We start from the raw sequence: 25,107 nt of genomic DNA, 5'->3' as shown, positions 1-25,107 counted from the left end.
AATGGAGTATGTTACGTCATTACTCCTCATAACAGTACTTTCATGTTACTGTGTAAAATGAGCTGAAACACTGTCTCATAATCACCATAATCTAAAGCTGAGGTACAGCCCCACACACCAACACAGATCCTGATGAGGTCACGTGATGTTTCTCTGAGTGTTTATGAACACAAATCAAAGATGAAACAGCACAAAGACACTTCAAAGTGATTCTACTGTGGAAACATGAACAGGTAGAAACCTGCAGCCTGACTGCTCATCACTTTGTTACCTGTTCAGGTTCAGCAGCAGCAGCTCACTTTATCACGGTGCTGGTCTGGGGTCAGTGTTTACTCAGCTTTAACATCACTCTGGGTTCTTGGCTAGCTTAGCGTTAGCTTAGCTTTAGCTTAGCGTTAGCATGCTGTCAGGTGTCTCGTGTGGTGTGTAAATATTAATCACAGTGACAGTAAAGGAGGTAAAGGGCTGTGACGTCATCACGTACGCTGCGTCCTGAAGAAAATATAACCTGATCAAACATTATTCAGCTTTAGATATTGTTCAGCTTTAAAGTTACTGTGCAACTGTGTAATAAAAATGTGCTCACGACTTTGGCCTTGAGAGCGATAAGAAGCGATCGCCTCATCCTGCAGGTGCAAGATATCTGCAAGCGAAGAGACTAGAACACCCAAGGCCGATTTCCTTTTATGGAGTTGTTTTTCTGCTAATGCAGCACTTTCCTCACAACCCCCTCCTGTAAGTTTTAGAGAATATACACCCATCCTCACAGCAAATATTAGGAATCTCTTGATGTGAGCTGTGTTGAGAGGTTGTCTCTGTCTCAATAAAAGTTCACTGATTCCCCATCTGCAGCAGGTGTCCGGTTGTCTTCATTCTCCGCCAGCCTGGTTAAGTCAATTCCTCCTTAACATCTAAAAGAACCTATTTAATGAAGGAAGACGGGTTCACTTTGTGTTTAATATTATTCTATTGCTGTTGTTTTTTTTATATCCTTCAATTGGCGTCACGAACAGGATATAACCTGATCAAACATTATTCAGCTTTAGATATTGTTCAGCTTTAAAGTTACTGTGCAACTGTGTAATAAAAATGTGCTCACGACTTTGGCCTTGAGAGCGATAAGAAGCGATCGCCTCATCCTGCAGGTGCAAGATATCTGCAAGCGAAGAGACTAGAACACCCAAGGCCGATTTCCTTTTATGGAGTTGTTTTTCTGCTAATGCAGCACTTTCCTCACAACCCCCTCCTGTAAGTTTTAGAGAATATACACCCATCCTCACAGCAAATATTAGGAATCTCTTGATGTGAGCTGTGTTGAGAGGTTGTCTCTGTCTCAATAAAAGTTCACTGATTCCCCATCTGCAGCAGGTGTCCGGTTGTCTTCATTCTCCGCCAGCCTGGTTAAGTCAATTCCTCCTTAACATCTAAAAGAACCTATTTAATGAAGGAAGACGGGTTCACTTTGTGTTTAATATTATTCTATTGCTGTTGTTTTTTTTATATCCTTCAATTGGCGTCACGAACAGGATCCGCTCCAGGTCAACTGGAACGGATGGGAGGACTTCGGCCGTGGTCTGAGTGAACGGAGTTTGGACAAAAGCTGTGTGCACACAAAAACAAGGTAAGCAGACCTTTTATTTCTGCTATATTGAACATTATAAAAATACTTAGTGTCCAAACTCCTAGTAATTCATAACCAAAATTGTCTGGCTTACTTAAGGCTTGTTGAGAATCAGACAAGTGAATAAGAAATAAGTGAATAAGAGATAAGTGAATAAGAAATAAGTGAATAAGTGAATAAAGATAAGAGTGAACTGAGGTCTGACCACGGTTGCAGCCGACGGGTTGCTCTCCGGTGTCGGATACATACCTCAGTGCAGGTCTGGGACCTTGAAAGGGTTTATTAGTAACGCCTTTCTAAACAAATTAAAAGGTTAAAGGCCTTGAGAATATTTTTTAGTAATATTCTCTAAACTACAGAAGGGTTAGGAAGGCCCAGAGGACTTTATTAGAAAAGATCCTCTAAAACTTAAAAAGGAGAAGTACTGGTTGGAGTCCAAAGGAGGGGTCCCTTTGATCAATAGGAGAAAACGGATCTCTTCTTAAAACCCCGATGATTTTAGTGTTTTAAATGTTTTGATGTTCTGTTTGATATTGGACACACATAAATACACGCTGAATGCTTGCTGTGGAACACTGGGCAGGACAGTTTGGTTCTCCGTTGTTCACAGATTACACAATTAAAGGAACTAGGTTCCTCTTTTGGTTAAAATAATACACCACACATAGAATTTTTTTTTTTTTTTTACACATTTATTACATACATAAGGAGGGTAATGAGTGACTGCAGGTAATGTATGAAGTGTGAATGAGACGTGTGAACAAGGTGACAACCAACTAGCACCCCTATCAGGAAGCTCTAGGCAAGGCTACCCGCCAGACCCCGGTTTGGTAGAAGCTTGGTAACACCTGAAGGGATATTTCAGTGCTGACTCACCTTTAAAGCAGCGCCCCAGCTGTTAGTGCCTAACAGAGGCAGAAACCCAGCTGGCCCAAATTCTCCTTTAAAATCAATAAAAGAACACTCCTCCATTGACAGTAAAATGGATGGAGAATTAGATCGAGAAACTAATGATGATGGTTGGGGTCCCGGTGTTATTCTTAGCACATTGGGAGAACAATTAACATGTGTTGAGACAGTCATCAACTCCACACACCAGCCTAAAGAAGCAAAAAAGCAGAAAGAGTCATTGAGGAAAACAGCTGAAAGGTTAATGAAAGAAAAGGGAAAGGACGAGGGGAGTAGTGGTAACTGGGGAATAATTTGGCAGAATAAGGCTATGCAGGCAAAAGAGAAAGAGGAAGAAGCCAACTCAGCAGCAGCAGGTGCAGGTGTGATGAGCGGGGTGAGACACAGAAAGGAAGCAGATAAGCACGCAGGCCGCAAAGCTAAATTTAATCACTGGGTGTGTTTATGGGAAACTGCAAAACCACACATGAAGAAAAATAGGTCTCAGCCACCTCCCTATTCTGCCTCAACTCCTCCCTCAGCAGGCATATATCCGGTACTTAACATCTCTGGTGGAATAATGACTATTGGAGAAGAACCGCCCGTAGCTCCAACTCCCATAGATACCAAGCATTTTTGCCCAGGAAGCTCCTCTCTGTCGGCGACATCCTCAGCTAGTAGTAGAGCCCCCTCTTTTATGTCCCTCCCCCTGACCCACCTCATGTTACACTGTTTTATGACAGGCATGACACCACCTGGTACCAGCACATGTTCCAAGAGCAGTGTGAGGGGCGGGCTTGGTCTCTGAACATGTCGTGCATTTTTGCGGCACCGGAGGGAGTGGCAGCAGCGGTTACTTTTACAACAGATCAATTACAGTGGTACATGATGTCTGATGAGGCAGCTCCCCATGTGTCACTGGCCTTACATCCTGGACACCAGGCTAAGGAGCTGGGTGGAATGGTTAAACGTTCCCTTGCGGCCACTGACTGGACACCTACAAAACTCCCACAGGTTTTGTTTTCTCCATCTACCAAGACATACCAAATTTTAAATGATTGCTTTAATTCCTCAACACTGCAACATGGAGTGGTCAGCGGGTCACATGGAAGAGAACACACAGACCACTGTGATGCTGCGCCTTTACTCGACTCTCTTCCAGATTGTTTGTGGTCCCTTGGACCCACAGATGTAGGTTTAGTTGATGTGGAGCCAGTCTCTTTTCAACTGTCATCTGCTACCCCTTTGTGGCAGCCTCAGTACCCACACAGACCGGAGGCTGAGGCTGGGATTGCAGAAACAATTTCTGGTTTGGTCACTGCCGGTGTCTTGGAGCCCTCCTGCTCTAAGTGGAACACGCCCATCCTACCCGTTGAGAAAAAAGGCACGGGGAAGTTCAGAATGGCACATGATTTGAGAAGGATTAATGCCTTACTTGGCACTCCTACTTTGCCTGTGCCTAATCCTTATGTTGCCTTGACCAACCTCCCACCATCTCATGCCTGGTTCACCTGCATTGACTTGGCTAATGCCTTTTTCTGCCTCCCACTTCGTGAGTCACTGCGTGACATTTTCTCATTTACATTTAGAGGCCGACAATGGCGTTACACTCGCTTACCACAGGGATTTGCCCTCTCCCCAGGACTGTTTAATCAGTGTTTGAAAGAACTTTTACAAACCAGCCCACTACCATCTGACTGTATGTTAATACAATATGTGGATGACCTTTTGCTGTCTGCCCCCACGGCTGACATCTGTTTGGAGGCCACCAGAGTGGTACTTCACCACCTGGCCAACACAGGTTTTAAAGTGAGCAAAAACAAACTACAGATTGCAAGAAAACAGGTTTCTTTTCTAGGCCGCATGGTCTCACAGTCCGGTATTTCCTTGTCCCCAGAACACAGGAACTCCATTTTGCACCATCCAAAACCTCTAACTGTAAAAGACATGTTGTCATTTTTGGGCCTGACTGGTTACAGCAGGACCTATGTCCCAGACTATGTTGGCCTTACTTCCCCTTTGCGCGTTTTGGTAAATGAACAAGGCATGAGAAACCTCTCTGCTCGCCTCTCATGGACTACAGAAACAGAACAGGCGTTTATAAAGTTAAAACAACAGCTTTCTGTCGCCTCTGACCTTGCTGTGCCAGATTATGCTTTGCCTTTTCATCTTGATGTTTCTGGAACTGGAACCCATATCAATGGTATCCTGTTCCAGAAAAAAGGGGGAGAGAGAAAAGTGTTGACATATGTAAGCGTAATGCTTGACAACACTGAAAAACGCCACCCACCGTGCACACAACACGTTTCTGGACTTGCAAAAATCATTCAGAAAACAGCACACATAGTGATGAACCACCCACTAAAAATTTTGACATCACACAGTGTGGTGGCCTACGTCTCCTCACAGGCCTTCACACTCACTTCACTCAGGCAGAGACGCCTCAGTACCATTTTGGAAGCACCACACATCACCTACTCACATGAAGGCATAAACATGGCTGATCACATGGGATCAGGGGAACCACATATGTGTGAAGAGGTTGTGCAGGTACAGGAGAAAATCAGGCCAGATTTGCAGGCAGAACCTCTAATGGATGCAGAAAAAGATTGGTTCACAGATGGATGTTGTTTCAGAACTGAAAGTGGAATGTTGAAGGCTGCATGGGCAATAGTGGAACAGACAGACATGAGATGGAAAACAGTGAAAGCAGAGCAGTTGACAGGACAACAGTCTGCACAGAGAGCTGAACTGAGAGCGGTGATTGAAGCCTTAAGGATGGGAAAGGGACAGAAAGTGAATATATACAGTGATTCAGCTTATGCTGTGGGAGCAGTGCATGTGGAGCTCAAGCAGTGGCTAAGAGCTGGTTTTTTGACAGCCAGCGGAAAGCCTATTAAACATGAGATAGAAATGAGGGAATTAGCGGAAGCACTGTTGTTACCTGTTAAGGTGGCAGTGGTAAAATGCAAAGGACACAGTGCCGGATTGGACTTAGTGGCATTAGGTAACAAACAGGCCGACTTAGTAGCTAAGCAGACAGCTGGTTACTTACCCTCCCTGATTATGGTAATGGACCCAGAAGCCACACCCCCTCCAGAAAGACCACCCATACAACTAGGCCTAGCCACAATCAGAGAGTTACAGGACAAAGCCAGCCCCCAGGAAAAATCATTATGGGTAACAAGAGGGGCCACAAACACAGATGTTTGGCGTGGCCCAGATGGAAGGCCCATTCTACCGCCAGGGGTCAGACAGACAGCAATGGAAGAGGCACATGGAGTGGGGCATGTGGGACCTGCACAAATGATGAGGAACTTAGCCGCCTGGTGGCACCCTTATCTAAAAGACATGACAAAATACATGGTTAAAACCTGTAAGGAGTGCAACCAATTTGGAATCAAGCCCGCCTTCAAGCCAATAGCAGGGTACTTCCCCATCCCACTTTGCCCAGGGAAAGAAATAATCATTGATTACACAGACATGGTGGACAGAGTAGGTAGTTACAGGTACCTGCTGGTGGCTGTGGATGCATTTTCAGGTTGGCCAGAAGCCTGGCCGACAGCAAGTGAAAACAGTAGAACTGTGGTGAAGTGTCTGATTAATCATTATATACCACAGCATGGGTTTCCCGAGGTCATAAGGTCGGACAATGGTTCACATTTCAGGAACCACGATCTGCAGAGGGTTGAAGCCGCATTAGGTTTGAAACATAAGTTTGGCTCAGTTTACCACCCCCAATCCCAGGGGAAAGTGGAAAGGATGAATCAAACTCTAAAAACTAAATTGGCTAAAATCTGTGCACAGACCAAATTAGATTGGGTTAAGGCATTGCCTCTTGCATTAATGTCCATAAGATGCTCAGTAAATCAAACCTCTGGTTACACTCCATTTGAGTTGGAGCATGGCAGGCCTTTTCCTGGCCCCTCCTCTCGCCTGTTAATGTCGGATGAAGCTGATTCAGACCTCGATCCGAGGACATATTATAACATGCTCCGCAGTTTTGTTGCCCAGTATTCCTCACAGGTCGCTGAAAGAAACCAGCAAGAGCTGAAAGAGGCGGCTACACCTGGAATGGACTACGTCCTCCTGAAAGTCACAAAGAGAAAGTGGGCTGAGCCTCGCTGGACAGGCCCTTACCGCATAACAGAGCGGACCTCCCACGCTGTCAGGCTCGAAGGGAAAGGTGACACCTGGTTTCATTACACACAGTGCGCTGCTGCCACCGAACCAGGAAGAACCTTGAGAGAGGTGCAGAAGGACCTGTCAGAAGGAGCTGCAACAGCATCACCAACCACTTGAGGGAGCCAAAGCTCAACCTACAAGCCGGCTGGTTACAAAAGGGGGTGTTCTTCATACTGAACTAAACATTTTTATTTTTCTATTTTTAACATCTTTTATGACTTTGCTTTTATATTGGCTTGAGTTTTTAAGATTTACATTTTACATTGCAATAGTTTTAACCGCTGAAAGCTCATTTAAAGTTGTGTCACTGATACTTTTTGTTGCTCTTTAACTCCTAGAACACGCCCTTGGCGAGGTGGGGGGAACTGGACCACCTTTCTGTGCCCCATCATCCTCTATTAGACGACATCCAAGCTAAGTAAACATGTCTTGGCCCTTTCCCCCTGAAATGACAGGCAGGCAAAGATGTTGCGTCTTTGTTTGCTTCCTGGCCCTGGGTCTCATTCCCATTGGCATAATCCTGATCTGTGAAGGCAGATGCCTTTATTGGCTAGTCAACTTCCCACCTCCTCGCCAACGGATGATGAAAACTCTGATCGTGAGGGTGACGAACATTATCGTCTTTCTCTTGTTTAAATGCTTCTAGAATGGTTGTTTCCCTGTGGTGTTTTGTATTAGGCTTGTTATTAATTGTTTCCCTCACCCACTTCCTCTTGAAGGATATATCTGGTTGAACTGTGTCTGGTCGGGTTGTGAGGGTTAAGCGATGTTCTCAGGGTCTCCGGACTTAAGCCTGAGCGAATGTGTACTCCCACCACTGGATATAAATTGTTTTTTTTTTTCCACACCCCTTCCTCACGTTTTACCATATTCACTTTTGAATGTCCTTAGCAGTTACCGTTCTGTGTTTATTTTACGGTTGATTTATTCTTTCACATTTTCACGTTTATATCTCTCATTATTATAGTATACTCTGTACTCTCCACATTTTTATCATTACTTATGCTTTTTGGTTGCTAGGTTACAGGAACTGTTAATTTTGTGTCACTACCCTGGTTGCACTGACTCGTTGTATCCTTGGTTGCAGGACAGCTGTTACTGCTTTCGTCGGGAACCGAGACTGCTTGCAGCCGACCCCTGGGCAGGGTGGTGCCTGGACTCTTTTCTCCTCATCTGCAATGACAGATAAAGACAAATGATAAGACCCGAGGAGTTTTTCGAGCCAGGCTTCGACACGTCTCTGTGTTCCTTTGAATGTTACTTATTTTTGTGTGTTGACCCATTTAAGATGGGTCAAAAGGGGGATTTGAAGAAAATATAACCTGATCAAACATTATTCAGCTTTAGATATTGTTCAGCTTTAAAGTTACTGTGCAACTGTGTAATAAAAATGTGCTCACGACTTTGGCCTTGAGAGCGATAAGAAGCGATCGCCTCATCCTGCAGGTGCAAGATATCTGCAAGCGAAGAGACTAGAACACCCAAGGCCGATTTCCTTTTATGGAGTTGTTTTTCTGCTAATGCAGCACTTTCCTCACAACCCCCTCCTGTAAGTTTTAGAGAATATACACCCATCCTCACAGCAAATATTAGGAATCTCTTGATGTGAGCTGTGTTGAGAGGTTGTCTCTGTCTCAATAAAAGTTCACTGATTCCCCATCTGCAGCAGGTGTCCGGTTGTCTTCATTCTCCGCCAGCCTGGTTAAGTCAATTCCTCCTTAACATCTAAAAGAACCTATTTAATGAAGGAAGACGGGTTCACTTTGTGTTTAATATTATTCTATTGCTGTTGTTTTTTTTATATCCTTCAGTCCTCTGAGTGAACTCACAAAGTACAAACTACAAGCACACAAACACGAACGTAGCTCAGAGTGGCGGACACACTCGGCCTCGTTGGTCCAGCTGTGAGTCCGTTACCGTGAACTATGGAGCGGCAGATTTGTGCTGAACTAAGCTGCACACAGCTGATGTTAGCCAGGAAACATTACACACTGACTTTAATACAAACACACACAGTTTGTTGTGTGAAGAACTCAAACATGAGCTGAACAAACAGTAAAGTTCCTAAAGACAAACTGTTAAAGGAGGAAACAAAGCAAACTTACAGTTTCTTCACACACCAACAACAAGCGCCACTCCACGAAGTTCAGGAAGTGAAAGTAAACTTTCAGCCTAATGCGGCGTTTGAAGACAATCAGGGGCTTTGAAACACTATGCTGCGTTCAGGTGCACCTCAGAAACTCCTAAATCTCTGGCAGGCTGTGATTTATTTCTGCTGGTTTTCCAGTTTGAAGCACAAACATCTGTCATCACTTTGTTGTTCTTCTTCCTGCAGCGTTTGAATATTTCAGCACTGAACTGATGTTTGTTCAAAGCTCATTTCAACCTGTTGAAGTCATGAATGAAAGTGCAGACTGAGAGTGGATCACATGATGTTTAAGGTGTGTCATGTGACACGTTCAGTATTGTCACACATGTCTAGATTGTCCCTGATATCAGAACTGCTCAAACACTGATGATTATATTTGAAGAATTATTCCTGATGGCAGCAAAGTTTGAATGGAGCTCTCTGTCTGTGCTGATTTGTCGCCCTCTGGAGGTCAAAGCACAAACTGCATGATTTCAGTGTAACCACTGACCGATGGATGCTTCGTAAATGCAATCGCAACACACCTATTACCTGTAATATACACCTGTAAATGTATTCTGTTGGTTTACTCTTATTTCAAACGACGTTTCTTACCTTTGATCAATGAATGAGGAGCGTTGGGATGTGTTGCGAGCGTTGAGTTACTTATTTTCTCTCCCGAAACGTAAAAGAGGAGATTTTTTAAAAGTGCCGCCGCATCTCAAACTCGCAACAGCGCCGGAAGACCGTAGTGGCCAAAAGTATATTACACCCGTAGTGGTTTAGTACGGTGGCCCCTAGAGACAAAGCACGTACAAACTCCAAAACACTTGCAAAATCCAAAACACAACGGAAGTGCTCCAGGACGCTAGGGGCAGTGTTGAGCTTTTGTTACCTAGTAACTACACAAGCCAGGAAGTACCAATGACCGGATTTGGGGTTTGCAGCCTTAAAGGCTGCATTTTAAGGCCGATTACCTCACAGCCACAAGAGAAGGCTTTCCGAATTCAAAGGCTGCCTGAAATGCGGCCCTGAAATGCGTCCTTAATTTCCCTGAATTTTAAGGATGGGTCGGTGTAGCCTTCATGGCCCAACATATCCCAGACTTCATAGTGCGGTGGTGGTGTGGATAATTTTGCCGAAAAAAAAACAGTGGAAGCGGAGCGGAGGAAGAGTAAACTTTCAGAAGTAAGTACTGAATATTATGTCACTTATTAATGCGCAAATATTTTTTTAATGAAGAACATGAAACCATTACTGTTGGCCACATGTCGGGAAAGTTGACATTAGCGATGTTTGTACTTTCAGAATTAACTTGGTTTTAAAGCCTTTACTTTAATAAATATATATATATAGTCGACCTTAATCTTACAGAGAATGTGATCATTTTATGGATAATTAAAGTCAGTCATATATCCACAAACACAACAAGCTGAAAGTCAGTGATGCTGCTCGGTTTGCAGTCCTGAACATCACGGCACAAGCAGGATTCACTGCACTGTTAATGTGAGCTGTGTTATATTGCTGCCTCTGTTCGGTGGTGTCGAGCCAAACGGACTTTAACGTGTGTTTGAACGAGCTGACGGTTCACTCGTTAAGCTGAAAGAAAGATGCTTTAATCACAGCAGTCACACATGTGTCCACTGCACCATCTGGGACTCTTCTTGTTTACACTCGTAATAACACAAACACTAAATCCTGCTTCTCTGTGCTGTTGTGTAGCAGTGTGTACACCTGAGACTGCCACCTGTCTGTCTGTCCTGCACTCTCTCTCTGTTTCTTTCTCTCTGATTGTGGAATAAAAGTATGAACATGTGTTTATAAGTTACACTTGTGTTTGAATCCTGCAGCTTATCGCACATTTGATTTCCATGTGTGACGACTGCAAGTGTCCAGAGTGAGGACAGACTGAGGGACCCACTGCTGCACATCATCTGTGAGGCTTTGCACCCCTGATGATCCACCAGGACAAACTCAGCAGTGTGTGAGGAAGAGGAGGAGGAAGAGCCAGCAGCAGCTGACAGATGGAGAGAATAGACAGACTGTTCCCTGTTTGTGAAGGACTGCTAGGAAAGTTTAACATAACTGTCTGTGCTGAATCAGTCTTATTAGGTAATGTTCACATAATGTGATCATCCCAGTGTTTCCAGTGTGGGAGAAAGTACTCAGAGTACTCAGGGCCTTCAAGTTACACACTATGAAAGGCAGCAACAAGTTTAATGTTCAGAAACCTAAAGTCTGTATCAGCAGCAGAATGGAGCTAAAATAAATGTTGGTTTCAGTTCTATGAAGCTTTGAGTATTTTGGATCAGTAGCTGCTGTGTGTGTTGCATCATATTGCTGTAACTGTTTATATGCTTTATATATTCTGAGCTAAGTTGATCTATAGTGTTACATCATATTCTATAAGGATGTTATGTGTTTGTAGACTTTCTGCCCAGTTTGACCCATTTAGCAGACGTCAGCCTGTTTAAGGCTCTGATGTCTATTCTGTGTGACTTACAGCAGTTATGACATGGTCTGATTTTCTCACCCAATAAAGGAATATTTCATATATCAGTCTACTCTTCATTCTATCAGACACAGTTATCACAGCTCCTACATTTTCTTTTTATAAATATATGTAAGCATTGAGCCAAATTTAGTAATGCCAACATACTGAAGGAACAACATTTGTCTCTTATATATGATACACCTATATGTGCACTGTCAAAGATACTTGTCTTTGAGTGAAGATTTAAGGTGATAAGACATGTAAATAACTGCAACTTGAATCTGTACTGAAGCTCAGTATTTGACACAGAGTTCATGTTCACTGCTGTAATAGCTAATAATGACTAATATAATAACTATAATATTGGCCATATTATATTTACATTACCAAAGTGAGATGACTTTAGTCTCATGAACAACATCAGCTAATTCTTATTTACTAACTAATCTTAAATAACTGTTCAGTACAGAAATGAAGCCCAAAAATCATGTTTTACTGTCCTGTGGTCTCAGCCTCAGATACTTATCAAATCACACAAAGCTCTTGTAGAAACAAACAAACAAATGAACAAAATATGTTCTCCTTCATTTCTGTCAAACCAAGTTGTATGACACGTTTCCAGCGGTTAGTATCATGGTTGCTAGGCAACCTGGGAAGCGCGACGGAGACTAGACCGTCCCATACAGACAAACTTGCCGTTTATTTTGCAAATAGAGCTCAACACTGCCCCTAGCGTCCTGGAGCACTTCCGTTGTGTTTTTGAGTTTGCATGTGTTTTTGAGTTTGTACGTGCTTTGTCTCTAGGGGCCACCGTAGTTTAGCACTACCATAGAGAAACGGTTTAGGCCGTTTAGCTAAACAATCCCAGGCTCCCGCGCGGGAATCTACCAGCAATTCTTATGTGCCATGACTACTAAGCAGTTACCACAAATTTTGCAGATATGCCAATAATCATTCAACCATGAAAGGTTTTTATTTACAGACAGAACAGTTTGTTATACCTGGAGTAAAAAACACTTTTATCACAAATGTTGTCAATGTTCTTTCAAATTGTGTCTCGTTATTGTTCTCCTGCATCCTGCTGTCTAAACCCAGCAGCAAGATTATAACCTGGAATGTCTTTGTTTGTGTTTGGAATCAATTTTGTTTAATATAATTGTTTATTTTTTCACTGCATGTCAAGATGCAGAAGAAAGTTGCGCCATATCCAGGGAAAATCTCTGTGGCGTTCCACAAGGGGCCACTTGGATACCTTCTCCAGGACTCGTCAAAAGAAGCTCGAAGGATTAAAAATGACCCCAAGCTTCAGGACAAGTCTGCACCTGTGAGGGAGGACGATGCTCTGACTGTCATCTATCAGAGAGGAGGGGTTGCCTCTGACATGAAGGAAGTGCAGGGAGAGTACATCCTGCAGTTTGGAAAATATAAAGGGAAATCTTTCCGGTGGCTTCTGGAGAATGATGTCGGGGACACCATGTACCTGATCAAAGATCTCCAGAAGCAAGAGGCTGCAGGGACCTCTGTGGAAGAAGGGCATGGCAAGGAGAGCTTGCATTCATTTGTACAGTAAGCCCTCAGCTTTGCAGAGATAAAAACTCTTCTGAGCTACGAGACCAGCAGAGTAAGTGTTGCTGCAGAAGCCTCTGAGGATGATCAGCTGGTTGGCTTTGGCTCACGAGCCAAGAGCACCTGGAAGGAGATTTGGGACGGCAGAGGTGACGGCTATGCAGACCTTATCATGAGGAAGAGCTGCAGTCAAGGAACACGGCTGCATGAGCTGCAGCAGTGCCTGCGGAAGAAGTAGCAGTCTGCGCCTGCTACTACAAACGCCCCAACTAAACAACCTCTTGGTAAGTTGTTTTAATAATATTTTAATAACATTGTTGACATGAAATATAAATTCAGTACATATTTGTCTAATTGTTGCCTCCATCACAGGGATGGATGAGGATGAAAACCTGGAGGACACAATGCCGAGCATCTCACCTGTAAAAGTACACATGCAGAGCTGTAAGTACTGCGTTATTACTACATGTCAGACGTGATAATGGCTAAGTCTGTTTCTGTCTCATATGCCTCTGTCTCTGCATAACTAGTCACTGTGGCAGCAGCAGCAGGGTCCACACCCAGAGGATCTTCAGGAGCAAACAGGTTTTCAAATGAAAGGTTTCAGAACTGGAGTACAATTGTTTTCTCTGCAAAGCTGAGCCTGAACTTGAACTTTTATATATTGTCTTGTTCTTGTTTTTGTGTGTTCTGGCCACGTTCCAGTGATGTTCCTCTAATAGCATGGTTGTATGCTGGCTGTATGGTGGAAGAAAACAGTAAATAAGGGAGAAACAGTTGATTTTGTATATAAGACAGTTTTGTTCTAGTTGTGAATGTTTTGTTTCTATAAATATAAACTGATTGTAAATATAAAAGTGTAAATAAATAGTTTTCTGCAAAAATATCAACACAGTTTTCTTCTTAGAGTTCACCTATATGTTTCTATATCTGTGTGTGCTCCCCATCAGGTAATCAGTTTAAATAAGTTGTGAGCGCTGCCCTGAAAGCTTACATATTATTTCTAAATCACTTCATGTAATGATAACAAGTCATCCTAGAGCAGTCTCACAGCTTTTATCTTCATAATCTTTCTGTTTTCATTTATATTATTAGAAACATGACTGCTGTCTTTTATCTGTGTGACTGTACAGCCTGTGTCAGACATGACCCCCACACAATGTCTGACGTTATCTTTAATACATGCAGCACAGCTGGAGCTGCAGACACTTTCTCACTTCTGGTGATAATATATTTGATGTAGGTATTGTTGCTTGCTAGCTTGAAGCTTATCTACAAAAGTAATTCAATAAGGAGAGATCACGTGGAAAAACTCAACATGATTTATTGAGATACAGAAATAAATGTAACTGTTTGGCAGTTATGAGCCATCATAGCAGAAAGAATCCCAGCAGTGACAGGATGTTGCACAACCACCACCCCAGAGTCAACATGCTGATAGTAATGAAGATGAAGATGGAGGCTGGGACAGGGCTCTGAGTGACCACGGTGAGGAGGAGAAAGGAGAGGAGGCGGGCTGCATGGCTGCAGATCTGAAATGCAGAAGAGCAACCGATTTAAAGCATGCAGAGTGGAGGCTGGCAAGAGCATGACTGGAATAAAGCAACGATGTCAGTACTGAGTTTGTGCTGGAAAATGAATAGACATAAACTAACAGCCACCAGGAAGCAGACAGATGATTTATCACAGACATGCCTTATTGAAATTATGTATAAGCTTCATGTTCTATGTCATCAGAATGTATCTGTATTATAGTTTTAGCTTTAGTCTTTGTATTAAAAGTTGGATGTCTCCATAATTGTAGACTATATGTCTGCTATGTATCATCTCAAGACTGTGATGATACAGTTTAGTCTGAGTTATGTACTTTGTGACAGTATAGGTGCAGAAAAATTGCTCCACAGGCCATAACACTATATAATATAAATAAAATGATAATGAACTAAAAATTAAAAAATAAATGTTATCCACAATAAGTAGATTGAAAATGGTGTTTAACTTTTGATAATGTAACACAACCTTTGTCCCAACCAGGACTCGAACCCGCGCTCAGACAGTTCAGTGTAAAAAACAATCTTTTTTTTTCCAATGCCTGAAAAGCTGCGATTTGATTGGCTGTTTCTCCGTTACACCTATACGTGATGGGCCCCCGCGGAGACAGGAAGTGTTTTTATGACTGAAACACTGAGGCTGTGTCCCAATTCAGGGTCTGCACGCTTGAAGTACACATTTTAAGTGCGATTACGTCACCGCCACGCGACGACGGCTGTCCCAATTTGAAGTGTACTTCAAATGCATACTCATATATACTCATATATATACATATATATATATAAATATATATATGTGTGTATATATATATATATATATGTGTGTCCCCTGCTCTGCATCATTAGAACATTAACAGACCAACAAATATAAGTGTCCCAACCAGACAATGATTTGGAGACTATAGAGGACGTATTTAACTTAACTACAGTAAGGATACAGCCAGGATTTTAGTTTAAGAGGCCCTGTTATACATATATGGTACAGTACTGTTTCATATACGTAGGTCAGTGTATGTGCAGGTAATCCATGTAGCTCAGTTCCTTATACTTTTGACTCAGTACAGTGTCAACAGAGGGGATTCCCTTATAGAGTCGCCTCAGTTATTTCTGATGTTTTGGTCATTAAATTCCCCAAATGATACCAAGGACATGGAATCCACAGTCTCAGCATCCCACAGCATCCCACAGCGTCCCACAGCATCCCACAGCGTCCCACAGCGTCCCACAGCATCCCACAGCATCCCACAGCGTCCCACAGCGTCCCACAGCATCCCACAGCATCCCACAGCATCCCACAGCATCCCACAGCGTCCCACAGCGTCCCACAGCGTCCCACAGCATCCCACAGCGTCCCACAGCATCCCACAGCGTCCCACAGCGTCCCACAGCGTCCCACAGCATCCCACAGCGTCCCACAGCATCCCACAGCATCCCACAGCGTCCCACAGTATCCCACAGCGTCCCACAGCATCCCACAGCATCCCACAGCGTCCCACAGCGTCCCACAGCATCCCACAGCATCCCACAGCGTCCCACAGCTTCCCACAGCATCCCACAGCGTCCCACAGCATCCCACAGCGTCCCACAGCATCCCACAGCATCCCACAGCGTCCCACAGCGTCCCACAGCGTCCCACAGCATCCCACGGCATCCCACAGCGTCCCACAGCATCCCACAGCATCCCACAGCGTCCCACAGTATCCCACAGCGTCCCACAGCGTCCCACAGCATCCCACAGCGTCCCACAGCATCCCACAGCGTCCCACGGCGTCCCACAGCATCCCATGGCGTCCCACAGCATCCCACAGCGTCCCACGGCGTCCCACAGCATCCCACGGCGTCCCACAGCATCCCACAGCGTCCCACAGTATCCCACAGCGTCCCACAGCGTCCCACAGCATCCCACAGCGTCCCACAGCATCCCACAGCGTCCCACGGCGTCCCACAGCATCCCATGGCGTCCCACAGCATCCCACGGCGTCCCACGGCGTCCCACAGCATCCCACGGCGTCCCACAGCATCCCACGGCGTCCCACAGCATCCCATGGCGTCCCACAGCGTCCCACAGCGTCCCACAGCGTCCCACAGCGTCCCACAGCAGTGTCAGGTGACTTTCACTGAAGGTTATGACACAATGACAGTGTGATGATAACAAAGAGAAGCATGAGTCATTATCTCGTCATTACTTGGACTTTATTGTTGATTTTAGCACTTCACACTAGCATTAGCTGGTTTCCCTCCTTTGGAGTAAACTACCAATCAGACAGCACATCTGAGCTGCTGTCACACAGTCAGATACAGGAAAGCATGACAGCAACAACACGCTCAAAGCTGAACATCATTTGCATGTTAAGAATTTTACTGCAAGAAAGAAATAGTGCAAAGCTGAACATAGTGAGTTTGCTTTATGTATGATAAAGTCCTGTTGACAAATCCAGTGCATGAATGTGAATGACCTGTGAAATAAAGTGTGCGTGCCGTGTTCAGTCTGACGTGAAACATCAGAATCTCTGTCTTCATTTTACTGATTTCCTCTTTCATTGCCAGCATGTGTGCTCAGAGGCTTTCACAGTGCATTATAAGCACGTCGTGGCTTTGTGTCCCTCGCTCTGCATCATTAGAACATTAACAGACCAACAAATATAAGTTTGTCATACTTTATCGATGAAATCTGGGAGAATATAAATAACATCTGTAGCAGAAGCAGTGTGTCACTCTTGGTCTTGCAAGACAATTTTGCGTCCAGTTGTTAATTCTTGAACAATGTGCACCAATCTCTTACAAAAGATGTGGTTTGCTATGGTTCTCTGACCCAACCTGGTTACTAAAGTACTGAAAACGAGGAGACAACATTACAACAACGTGCCAAATAAGCTAGGTCCATCATGTGATCTGCCAAAGTTTAAGGCGTGGATTTTGGTACGACTTCTAAAGGTCTGTGTTTCCGCAACCAAGACGTTGCTTCAGGCCGTCTACATCCTGTGGTTCTGAACTTCGGATGGACAAATGGCAGCAGCCGTTTATCAGAAGCACCCAGACTGCTCTTGGCGATGGTCTGACTCAGTCCTCGGGCCACGACCTCCCCTGTAAGCGTTGTTTGGTGTTTGCACCTGCACGTGTCCTTTGCTTCCAGCAAAATGATTGTGACAGCGGGGCATTCAGCATCCAGCAGATGTTATATCTGCAATATGCAGCCGCAGTTTTTCACAGTTACCTGCCTGCTATACCCAAGAGACGTGATGATTTATGGTGTTGGCCCTGTTATCACAGAATGGGCCACGTGACCAGTTAAAGTGGTGACAAACTGTTGGCTCTGTCGAAACGAAAAGTAGTTATTGGGGCTAAAAAAGCATTTACAGCCTATTAACCCGAGAACGCTATCGCTGGGTGATTTACACCCGAGCAAATACATTTACATGATTTCTCTCTCCTGCAGCTGTTTGCGTGTCGAGGAGCCTGTGCCTTCACCAGGGAAGTCTCAAATGTCCCAGGAATGGGTGGACCAAAGACCAGCTTTCCAGAGTCATTCTTTTGTTTTAGGAGGGTTTTTCTTTCATTTTGTTAGACATGGCACAGTTGAAAGTAAAAGAAGACCACTCTAATTTGTCATGTGTTGTCATATTTTGATATATTTGATTACTTTTTATTGGTTATATTATATCGGGTAAAAATCACCCGGCATTAGCGATTGTGTTACTATTTATAGCGATAGTGTTCTAGGGTTAAACGTGCAAGAGAGCTGATGCAGTCTCCAGCGAGTCCATCATCAGCTGGGCTGATTCATGACCAGAACGTCCCAAGTGTGAAGTCAGTGAATCAGTGCTGGCCTGGTGCTGAACAACGTGAGGCTGAAGGGACTGTGGAGACATCAGCACATCACATTTTACATTGGTTTTATTATAATGTGCTTCTAGTAAGGACAAAAGCACAGACACCAACCTCCTGATCTGCGGAGCAGTGGTGGTAGAGGAACTTCGTCTCAGCGTCTTAGTAGAAGAAGGGGTGAGGTGGACTTTGGAGGGCTTCGGGGGAGGGAGGATGGAGCGGTGTGAAGTCTTGGACAGGTTTAACCTGACACAGAAAACAAGAACACCTCATATTTGTGTGTGTGTGTGATCCAAGAGCAAATAAAACTTGATCCTTCACAGAAACAAGCACAACGAACAACTTCTCCAAAAATCCTTCTGATTTCTACGCTCACTGCAGGAATCAACATCTGCACTCACACTCTGTACAAGAGACGAGATACAAACACGCTTCGACGTGTGGGAGGTACCTGATTTAACCTCCGTGGAAGCCCAGCTCTTGGTTGTGTCAGGTTAGCAGTTTGGTGATGTTAGTTTACAGGAGAAGCCGGAGGCACGTCGTGAGTTTGGTTCGTGGTCGTCCTTTGGTTTCTTTTTGCCGCAGCTCTCATATCCCCGATTTGTAACTATTTACTTTTTATAAGATGTTTCTTGAACTATGGCAGCTTCTTATATATCTGCTATATTTGTGCCGTGGATTCAGGGACCCAAACAAAAACTGTAGTGAGCAGAGGTATTATCTACTGATTGTGTGTCTGGCTGCAGCCAAGGATGGAGAGCAGAGGCAGCGGGCAGGCCAATCGAAACGCAGCTCAGGCCGCGGCTGCAGCAAAAACTTGGGCGTAGGAGGAGCGATTCTGGCAAAGCGTCAGGAGGGGAAGTGGTGCTCCACCAACACGGTGTACAGTAAAGATGGAGGCCTGCTGGCTCCAGCTGAGGACACCGTCAGGCAGTAGAAGGAATACTCTGACAACCTCCAGAACCTTAATCTCACTCATAACTAAAGTCGCCAAAAGACAACAACTTCTCCTGTTGCATTTAGGTTTCAGTTTAACCGAAGAACAAAGAAGGACACATGAGCTCGAGCAGGTTACACACAACATTCACGCTGCACAGATGAGAACACAGCAGGATTTCATGCAGTCCGGTCTGCCTGTTAGACAGCGTGCAAACAAAGCGTGCGTTCTTTGTAGCATTCGACAACAGTCACTTACGTACTTTCTGACATCCACAAAAACATATTGGTGTCTATTATCTCTCCTTGTTAATAGAAACTTTGTTTCCAGCGTTTGAGCTAATTCTCTACGTGTCTCTTGCACTGACCACAATAACCATCTATCATTAATTACATTACAGATGTTGGTACCTTGAGCAGGATGACGCTGATCTCGGTGGGCGTTTTCCCTTCAGTGCTCTCAGTTCGTCTCCCTGTGTCAGACTGACTTCTTTGCAGTTATTCTGCACAGACACAATTAGCAGCATGAAAACACAACATTGTGATCGGAACTCAGTAGCCTGTTTGAATTCTGCAGTAACCATTAAGAAAAGGTGCTATGAAGTCACACCGCTGACCTCATCCAAGCTATATGACTTGCAGAGCACGGTGTTGATTGACAGGTCATCCATGCTGGAAAGCAGCGAGGACACTGCCTCCTGTTTGCCTCCCTGCACAGAGTCAGAGCGGTGCAGCTGCTGCTGCTGCTGCAGCTGCTGCTGCCGACTCAGTCTCTGTTGGACCAGCTTCTGTTTAGACCGATGCACGTCACCCTGAACCCACAAACTGTGCTGCTTCCTGCACACAAACATCAAACACACGCCACAAACTGACTGTGATATCACCTTTAGCAGGTACAACATTCAACATCCTGGTTTAGCGTGTAAGTAGACACACAAAGCTAGTAGCCATTAGCAACAGAGCGCTACTGTGGCGTAAGGAGGAAGTGTGCGTCCAGAGCTGAGGAGAGAAACCAGCTGCACACTGTGACTGCAGTCTGCAGCAGTATCACAGTTTCAGGCTTTTTTAAATTCGATTCGATTCATCATCCACCAGTTTCCCACTGCTGCAGTCACCACCAGCTGCACATGGGCACCCTGGGGAATGCCCCACCCTGACCTCCACCTTTTGCTTCTCTTCTAACATTTCCAGCATGCTCCAACCATGACCTCAGCATGGAGAAACATCCTGTGTGCTAACAGCAATAGATGCCACAGCCTAAGGACAGACGGGCCTTGTTTGTCCAGCACATCTCACAGATGCTCAATGAGACTGAGATCTGCCGACGTTGAAGGCCAAGGTGACCCCTCAAACCCTTCCTGATCTACTTGTGCTTTGTGTGAAGACTCCAGCGACACTCGAAGTATTAGAGAACAGCTGTACTCAGTGGCCAACGCCTTTTGGGTCATTGCAAAATGTCAAACAGCTTGTGTTTAAATAAAAAAGACTGGAAACAGAAAAAGATCCAAGTGGACCAATCACACCTTCACAAACGCAATGACCCTGATGAAGGCCACTAACACGTTATGGTTCCCTGATACTCTGTGACTGGAGTCTTCACCTCGTCAGATCTTTGTCTTCTCCGTGCACCTTGGAGGTGAAGCTGCCGTCTGCTTGTGTTTTGTGACATTATCCTAATGAAGTGTTGCAGACGTGTCTGTGTGCACAGCATTACTCCTGTACTTTCATGAACGGACTACAGCTTAATGATTGTCTCCGACCGAGACCTTTGGAGTCACGGAAAGTGGGCCGTTTGGTTTGAGCGGTCACAGCTGAGGCACAAACTCACTCTTCTAAGAAGTTTTGCTGTGGACCGATGATAGATCCAGGTCTGCAGACTCTGATCCAAGCAATCGCCTCGGCTGCAGTAAACCGGAAGTGCTTCATCAGGTAGCAGCCAATCAGAGTGCCCGTGCAGCCTAATCCAGCTGTAAATGGATGGAGTGTTTAAAGAGACAAAGTTAAGATAAAAGAAATAAATGACATCAATTAAACATAAAGACTTGCAGTCCTACCTTTACAGTGCACCGCCACTGCCCCGTCTGTACTTTCACACACATGCAGAAAGCGTCTGACGATGAGGTCAGAGGGCGTGGTCCCATCAAGGAAGAAGAGGTCGTGGTGCTCAAATCCTGCATCCTCAAACCGCCTGCCATCATACAACGTCCTGTTCAGACGAACCACGGTCGTTATGTCATTTTGGCAAAAGTATGAGAAGTATGCCTCGGGTGTGTGGAGGGGATAACCTGGAGACAGAGTCAACAACAGCTGAGTTACGTCATACGTTTCAATCAGCGAGCGTCTGTTTTTAATGCGAACGTAAAATAAGATTCAATGACGTAGTGTCAGCTGATTTATGTTGTAAGGTAAAGACGTTAAATACAGAGAAAACCCAACGATCGGACGGCCCCAAGCACCTGCTGACAGCGGGAAAGAAAAACTCCCTTTTAACAAGAACCAGGCTGAGGGAGGGGGCGCAATCTGGCTCATGTGGTCGGGGTGGGGGGAGGACAACAGGACAAGAGATGGACGAGAGCCAGAGGGGAATAATAACTACGTGCAAAGTGGTGTAAATACACAGAAAGTAAAAAGAGCTGAGGGATGGAGAAGCATGAGTGCATCATGGGAAACCCCGAGCCACTGCAGGGTTCAGGCTCGTCTAATCCAGCCGTAACAACACGACAGCACTAAGCAGGAAACAATGCACGCCGTCAGAAGACAGCAGGGTAAGGTTAGCTCTTCTCAGCTGCTTCAGGACGTGCAGGCACTGAGGGGCTGCACAGGCCTTCTGTCAGCCCAGCAACGTGAGCACTGGTGTTGGTTTGGAGGCATGCTTTTAGCTTTTAGCTTAGAGATTCTGACTCACCACGAGAATGAGGGCTACTGAACGCCAGAACTTTGCCCGGAACGATCCAGTTCATATCTCCATTTTCAACTCGCTAAAAGCACAAAAAGAAAGGAAAGACTGTGATAGAGGTTAGCCACATATCAGTTAAAACATGGATCCAGAACACCTTAATTATACCACCACTGCAGTAATGAACACGTACGGGCTTTTACCTTTCATTGGAAATCAGTTTTGTTGACCTTTACTTCACTGACTGTCTATCACTTGGACGGGTGAGCTATGGATCAATCTAACTGAGAAACTGAGGAAGTACAGCGTGCACCAAGGCAGGCCTGGACATCGTACGAGCTCTTGGTTGGCCCTGACTGTGTTACTAACAGCACTGCAAATAAACTGGATGAATAACAAGCGTACGTTAGTTATTTCTTCCTGTATCCTGGTCCTGTTTGCATTGATATCGACCTGTAGCACAGTCTCTGCAGTCTGTTACCTCATAATGTTCATATTCTTCTGCACTGAACCTTTCAAAATCCAGGAAACCATGTTGTAATGCCTGCAGAGGAAAAGAGCAGGAACAGATTTTCACAACAAAAGCACAACTCCCCCCAAAGGGCTGAAATGTTTAGTGTTATAGTGATCTGCAGTGGTTTCACAGATTCAGTTCAGTTTTTCTTAGCACCAAATCACAACAACGGTCACCTCAGGCAGTTAATATTGTACGTAAAGACCCTACAGAGGAAACACAATCAGACCACGAGCAGGCACACTGGTGACAGTGGGGAGGAAACACTCGTTTTTAACAGAAACACATGTTCACCAGAACCAGGCTCAGGGAGGGGCGGCAATCTGACTGACTGCTGAAGGCTTTTCAGGGAGTTTTTAGGACTTCCTGATAATAATGAATTACAGTCGTCCAGCCTGGAAGTAATAAATGCATGAACTAGTTTTTCAGCGTCACTCTGAGACAGGATATTTCTAACTTTAGAGATATTGCGCAAATGGAAGAAAGCAGTCTTACATATTTGTTTAATATGTGCATTGAAGGACATGTCCTGGTCAAACATGACTCCAAGGTTCCTCACAGCGTTACTGGAGGCCAAGGTAATGCCATCCAGAGTAAGAATCTGCTTAGATACCATATTTCTAAGCTTTTCAGGGCCGAGTACAATAACCTCAGTTTGATCGGAATTAAGAAGCAGAAAGTTAGCGGCCATCCAGGTCTTTATGTCTTTAAGACATTCCTGCAGTTTAACTCATTGGTGTGTGTTATCTGGCTTCATGGACAGATAGAGCTGGGTGTCATCTGCATAGCAGTGAAAATGTATGCTATGTCTTCTGATGATGCTGCCTAAGGGAAGCATGTATAATGTAAACAGAATTGGTCCTAGCACTGAACCTTGTGGAACTCCATAATTAACCTCAGTGTGTGAAGAGGACTCTCCATTTACATGCACAAACTGGAGTCTATTAGATAGATATGATACAAACCACTGCAGTGCAGTACCTGTAATACCTACAGCATGTTCTAATCGCTCTAATAGGATATTATGGTCGACAGTATCGAACGCTGCACTGAGGTCTAGCAGGACAAGCACAGAGATGAGTCCACTGTCAGAGGCCATAAGAAGATCATTTGTAACCTTCACTAAAGCTGTTTCTGTGCTGAGCTCTGAAACCTGACTGAAACTCTTCAAATAAACCTCTGCAGATGATCTGTTAGCTGTTTGACAACTACTCTTTCAAGGATGTTTGATATAAAGGAAGGTTGGAGATTGGCCTATAATTAGCTAAGACTGCTGGGTCTAGAGATGCTTTTTGAGTAAAGGTTTAACTACAGCCAGCTTGAAGGCCTGTGGTACATAGCCGATTGTTACATCCTGGGAGGCTGTGGGAGTGTGTGGGCGTGGTGTTGTCTTCTCCCTCTCCTCCTCCTTCGTTCTGGCCCCTCCCCTTGTCTCTCTCTGCCCCTGCCTTCTCCTTTAGGTCACACCTGCTGCTCATCTGCTCTCGTTACAACCAATTACCCTCAGGGGTGATATAAGCTGGAGAAGAGCAGTGTGGAGGAGGAGGGAGAGGTTTCTGGTGGATTTCCTCTGTGCGGGTCAGAGTGTGTTACTGGCTTAGGTGTGGAACAGCCTGCTGCGTGTGGCTCTTTGTGAGTAGTGCTTAACTGAGCAGTGATTGCCCATGAGTGACGGCAGCCTTCACTAGTTTGTGTGGCCTGCCTGGATATTGTTTGCTAGCAGTGTTGCTGTCTCTTTCTGTTGAAGCCTTATTGTTGCTTCCTTTGTTGAAGTGGTCATTACCACTTTGGGTTGATCTCCCTGATTTCTCATTAAAGCAGCGGTGCTGTCTCCTTTTGTTGTTGCCATTTATATGATTATTGAGGTGTTTGCCTACAATAAAGATCTATTTTATATTAAATACCTCTGCCTGGCGTTCTTTTCATTCCACCTGGATCTAACTGTTACTGTCCCCCACCCTCATCGCCTAGCTTTTAAGTGGGGACGTAACACCGATTATTAGAGATAGGTTGATCATATTTAAGATCGAAGCATTAATTAATGTCAGGACTTCTTTGAGCAGTTTTGTAGGAATGGGGTCTAAAAGACACGCTGATGCACTGACTATTTCTTCTTTAGTCGTTTGTTTTCAATTCCTGTGTGTTTGTACATCACTGAAGTATTTAATCATTAGTAATTATTAAACTCCTTTGTCTCTGCTCTTACCCCTCACCTGTCACAGTGAACTGCTGCCTCCTTAAACCTGGTTCTGTTGGAGGTTTCGTCCTGTTGGAAGGGAGTTTTTCCTTCCCACTGTTGCCAAGTGTGTACTTCTAGTGCAGTGCTGCAGGCTCTTTACCTTATAAGTTAAAGTACCTTGAAGTAACTGTAGCTTAGAATTAGTGCTATGAATAAAACTGAATTCAATTACTGTTGTTACAGAATAAGAGAACAATTTCAAATGTGGCTCAAACTGGGATTTTTGCGTTAAAATGAGGTGTGACACAAATGAAGTTACTAAGTG

General features: G+C 44.6%; 1 protein-coding gene and 1 pseudogene across 3 annotated transcripts in view; one reads left to right on the top strand and one right to left on the bottom strand.

Annotated features, from left to right (window-relative positions):
- The first annotated feature begins 12,168 nt into the window (after positions 1-12,168).
- On the top strand, positions 12,169-13,656 carry LOC147300701 (uncharacterized; annotated as a pseudogene).
- A 535-nt stretch (positions 13,657-14,191) lies between these two features.
- LOC147300700 (dual specificity protein phosphatase CDC14AB-like) overlaps positions 14,192-25,107 on the bottom strand; it is a 21,599-nt gene continuing 10,683 nt past the window's right edge. The window contains exons 5-12 of one of the 3 annotated variants that reach the window (XM_086284925.1): positions 22,571-22,633; positions 22,099-22,171; positions 21,248-21,478; positions 21,022-21,160; positions 19,811-20,030; positions 19,605-19,696; positions 18,372-18,503; positions 14,192-14,414 (exon numbers count right to left, since the gene is read on the bottom strand). In XM_086284925.1, coding sequence (XP_086141051.1) covers positions 14,309-14,414; positions 18,372-18,503; positions 19,605-19,696; positions 19,811-20,030; positions 21,022-21,160; positions 21,248-21,478; positions 22,099-22,171; positions 22,571-22,633 — 1,056 coding nt within the window. In that variant the 3' untranslated portion in view covers positions 14,192-14,308. Of the gene's footprint in view, positions 14,415-16,603; positions 18,290-18,371; positions 18,504-19,604; positions 19,697-19,810; positions 20,031-21,021; positions 21,161-21,247; positions 21,479-22,098; positions 22,172-22,570; positions 22,634-25,107 lie in introns of those variants that run through there. The other 2 variants (XM_086284927.1, XM_086284926.1) reach the window with 2 other exon arrangements.

The sequence above is a fragment of the Aulonocara sp. 'chitande type north' Nkhata Bay genome, unplaced genomic scaffold (genome assembly GCF_057382095.1).
Source record: "Aulonocara sp. 'chitande type north' Nkhata Bay isolate Kocher_YH1m ecotype deep benthic unplaced genomic scaffold, A_spYH_male_GT1.1 unmapped_scaffold_19, whole genome shotgun sequence".
Taxonomy (NCBI): domain Eukaryota; kingdom Metazoa; phylum Chordata; class Actinopteri; order Cichliformes; family Cichlidae; genus Aulonocara; species Aulonocara sp. 'chitande type north' Nkhata Bay.
The sequence above is the reverse complement of the archived record's forward strand: the minus strand, read 5'-3'. Positions and strand labels throughout refer to the sequence as shown.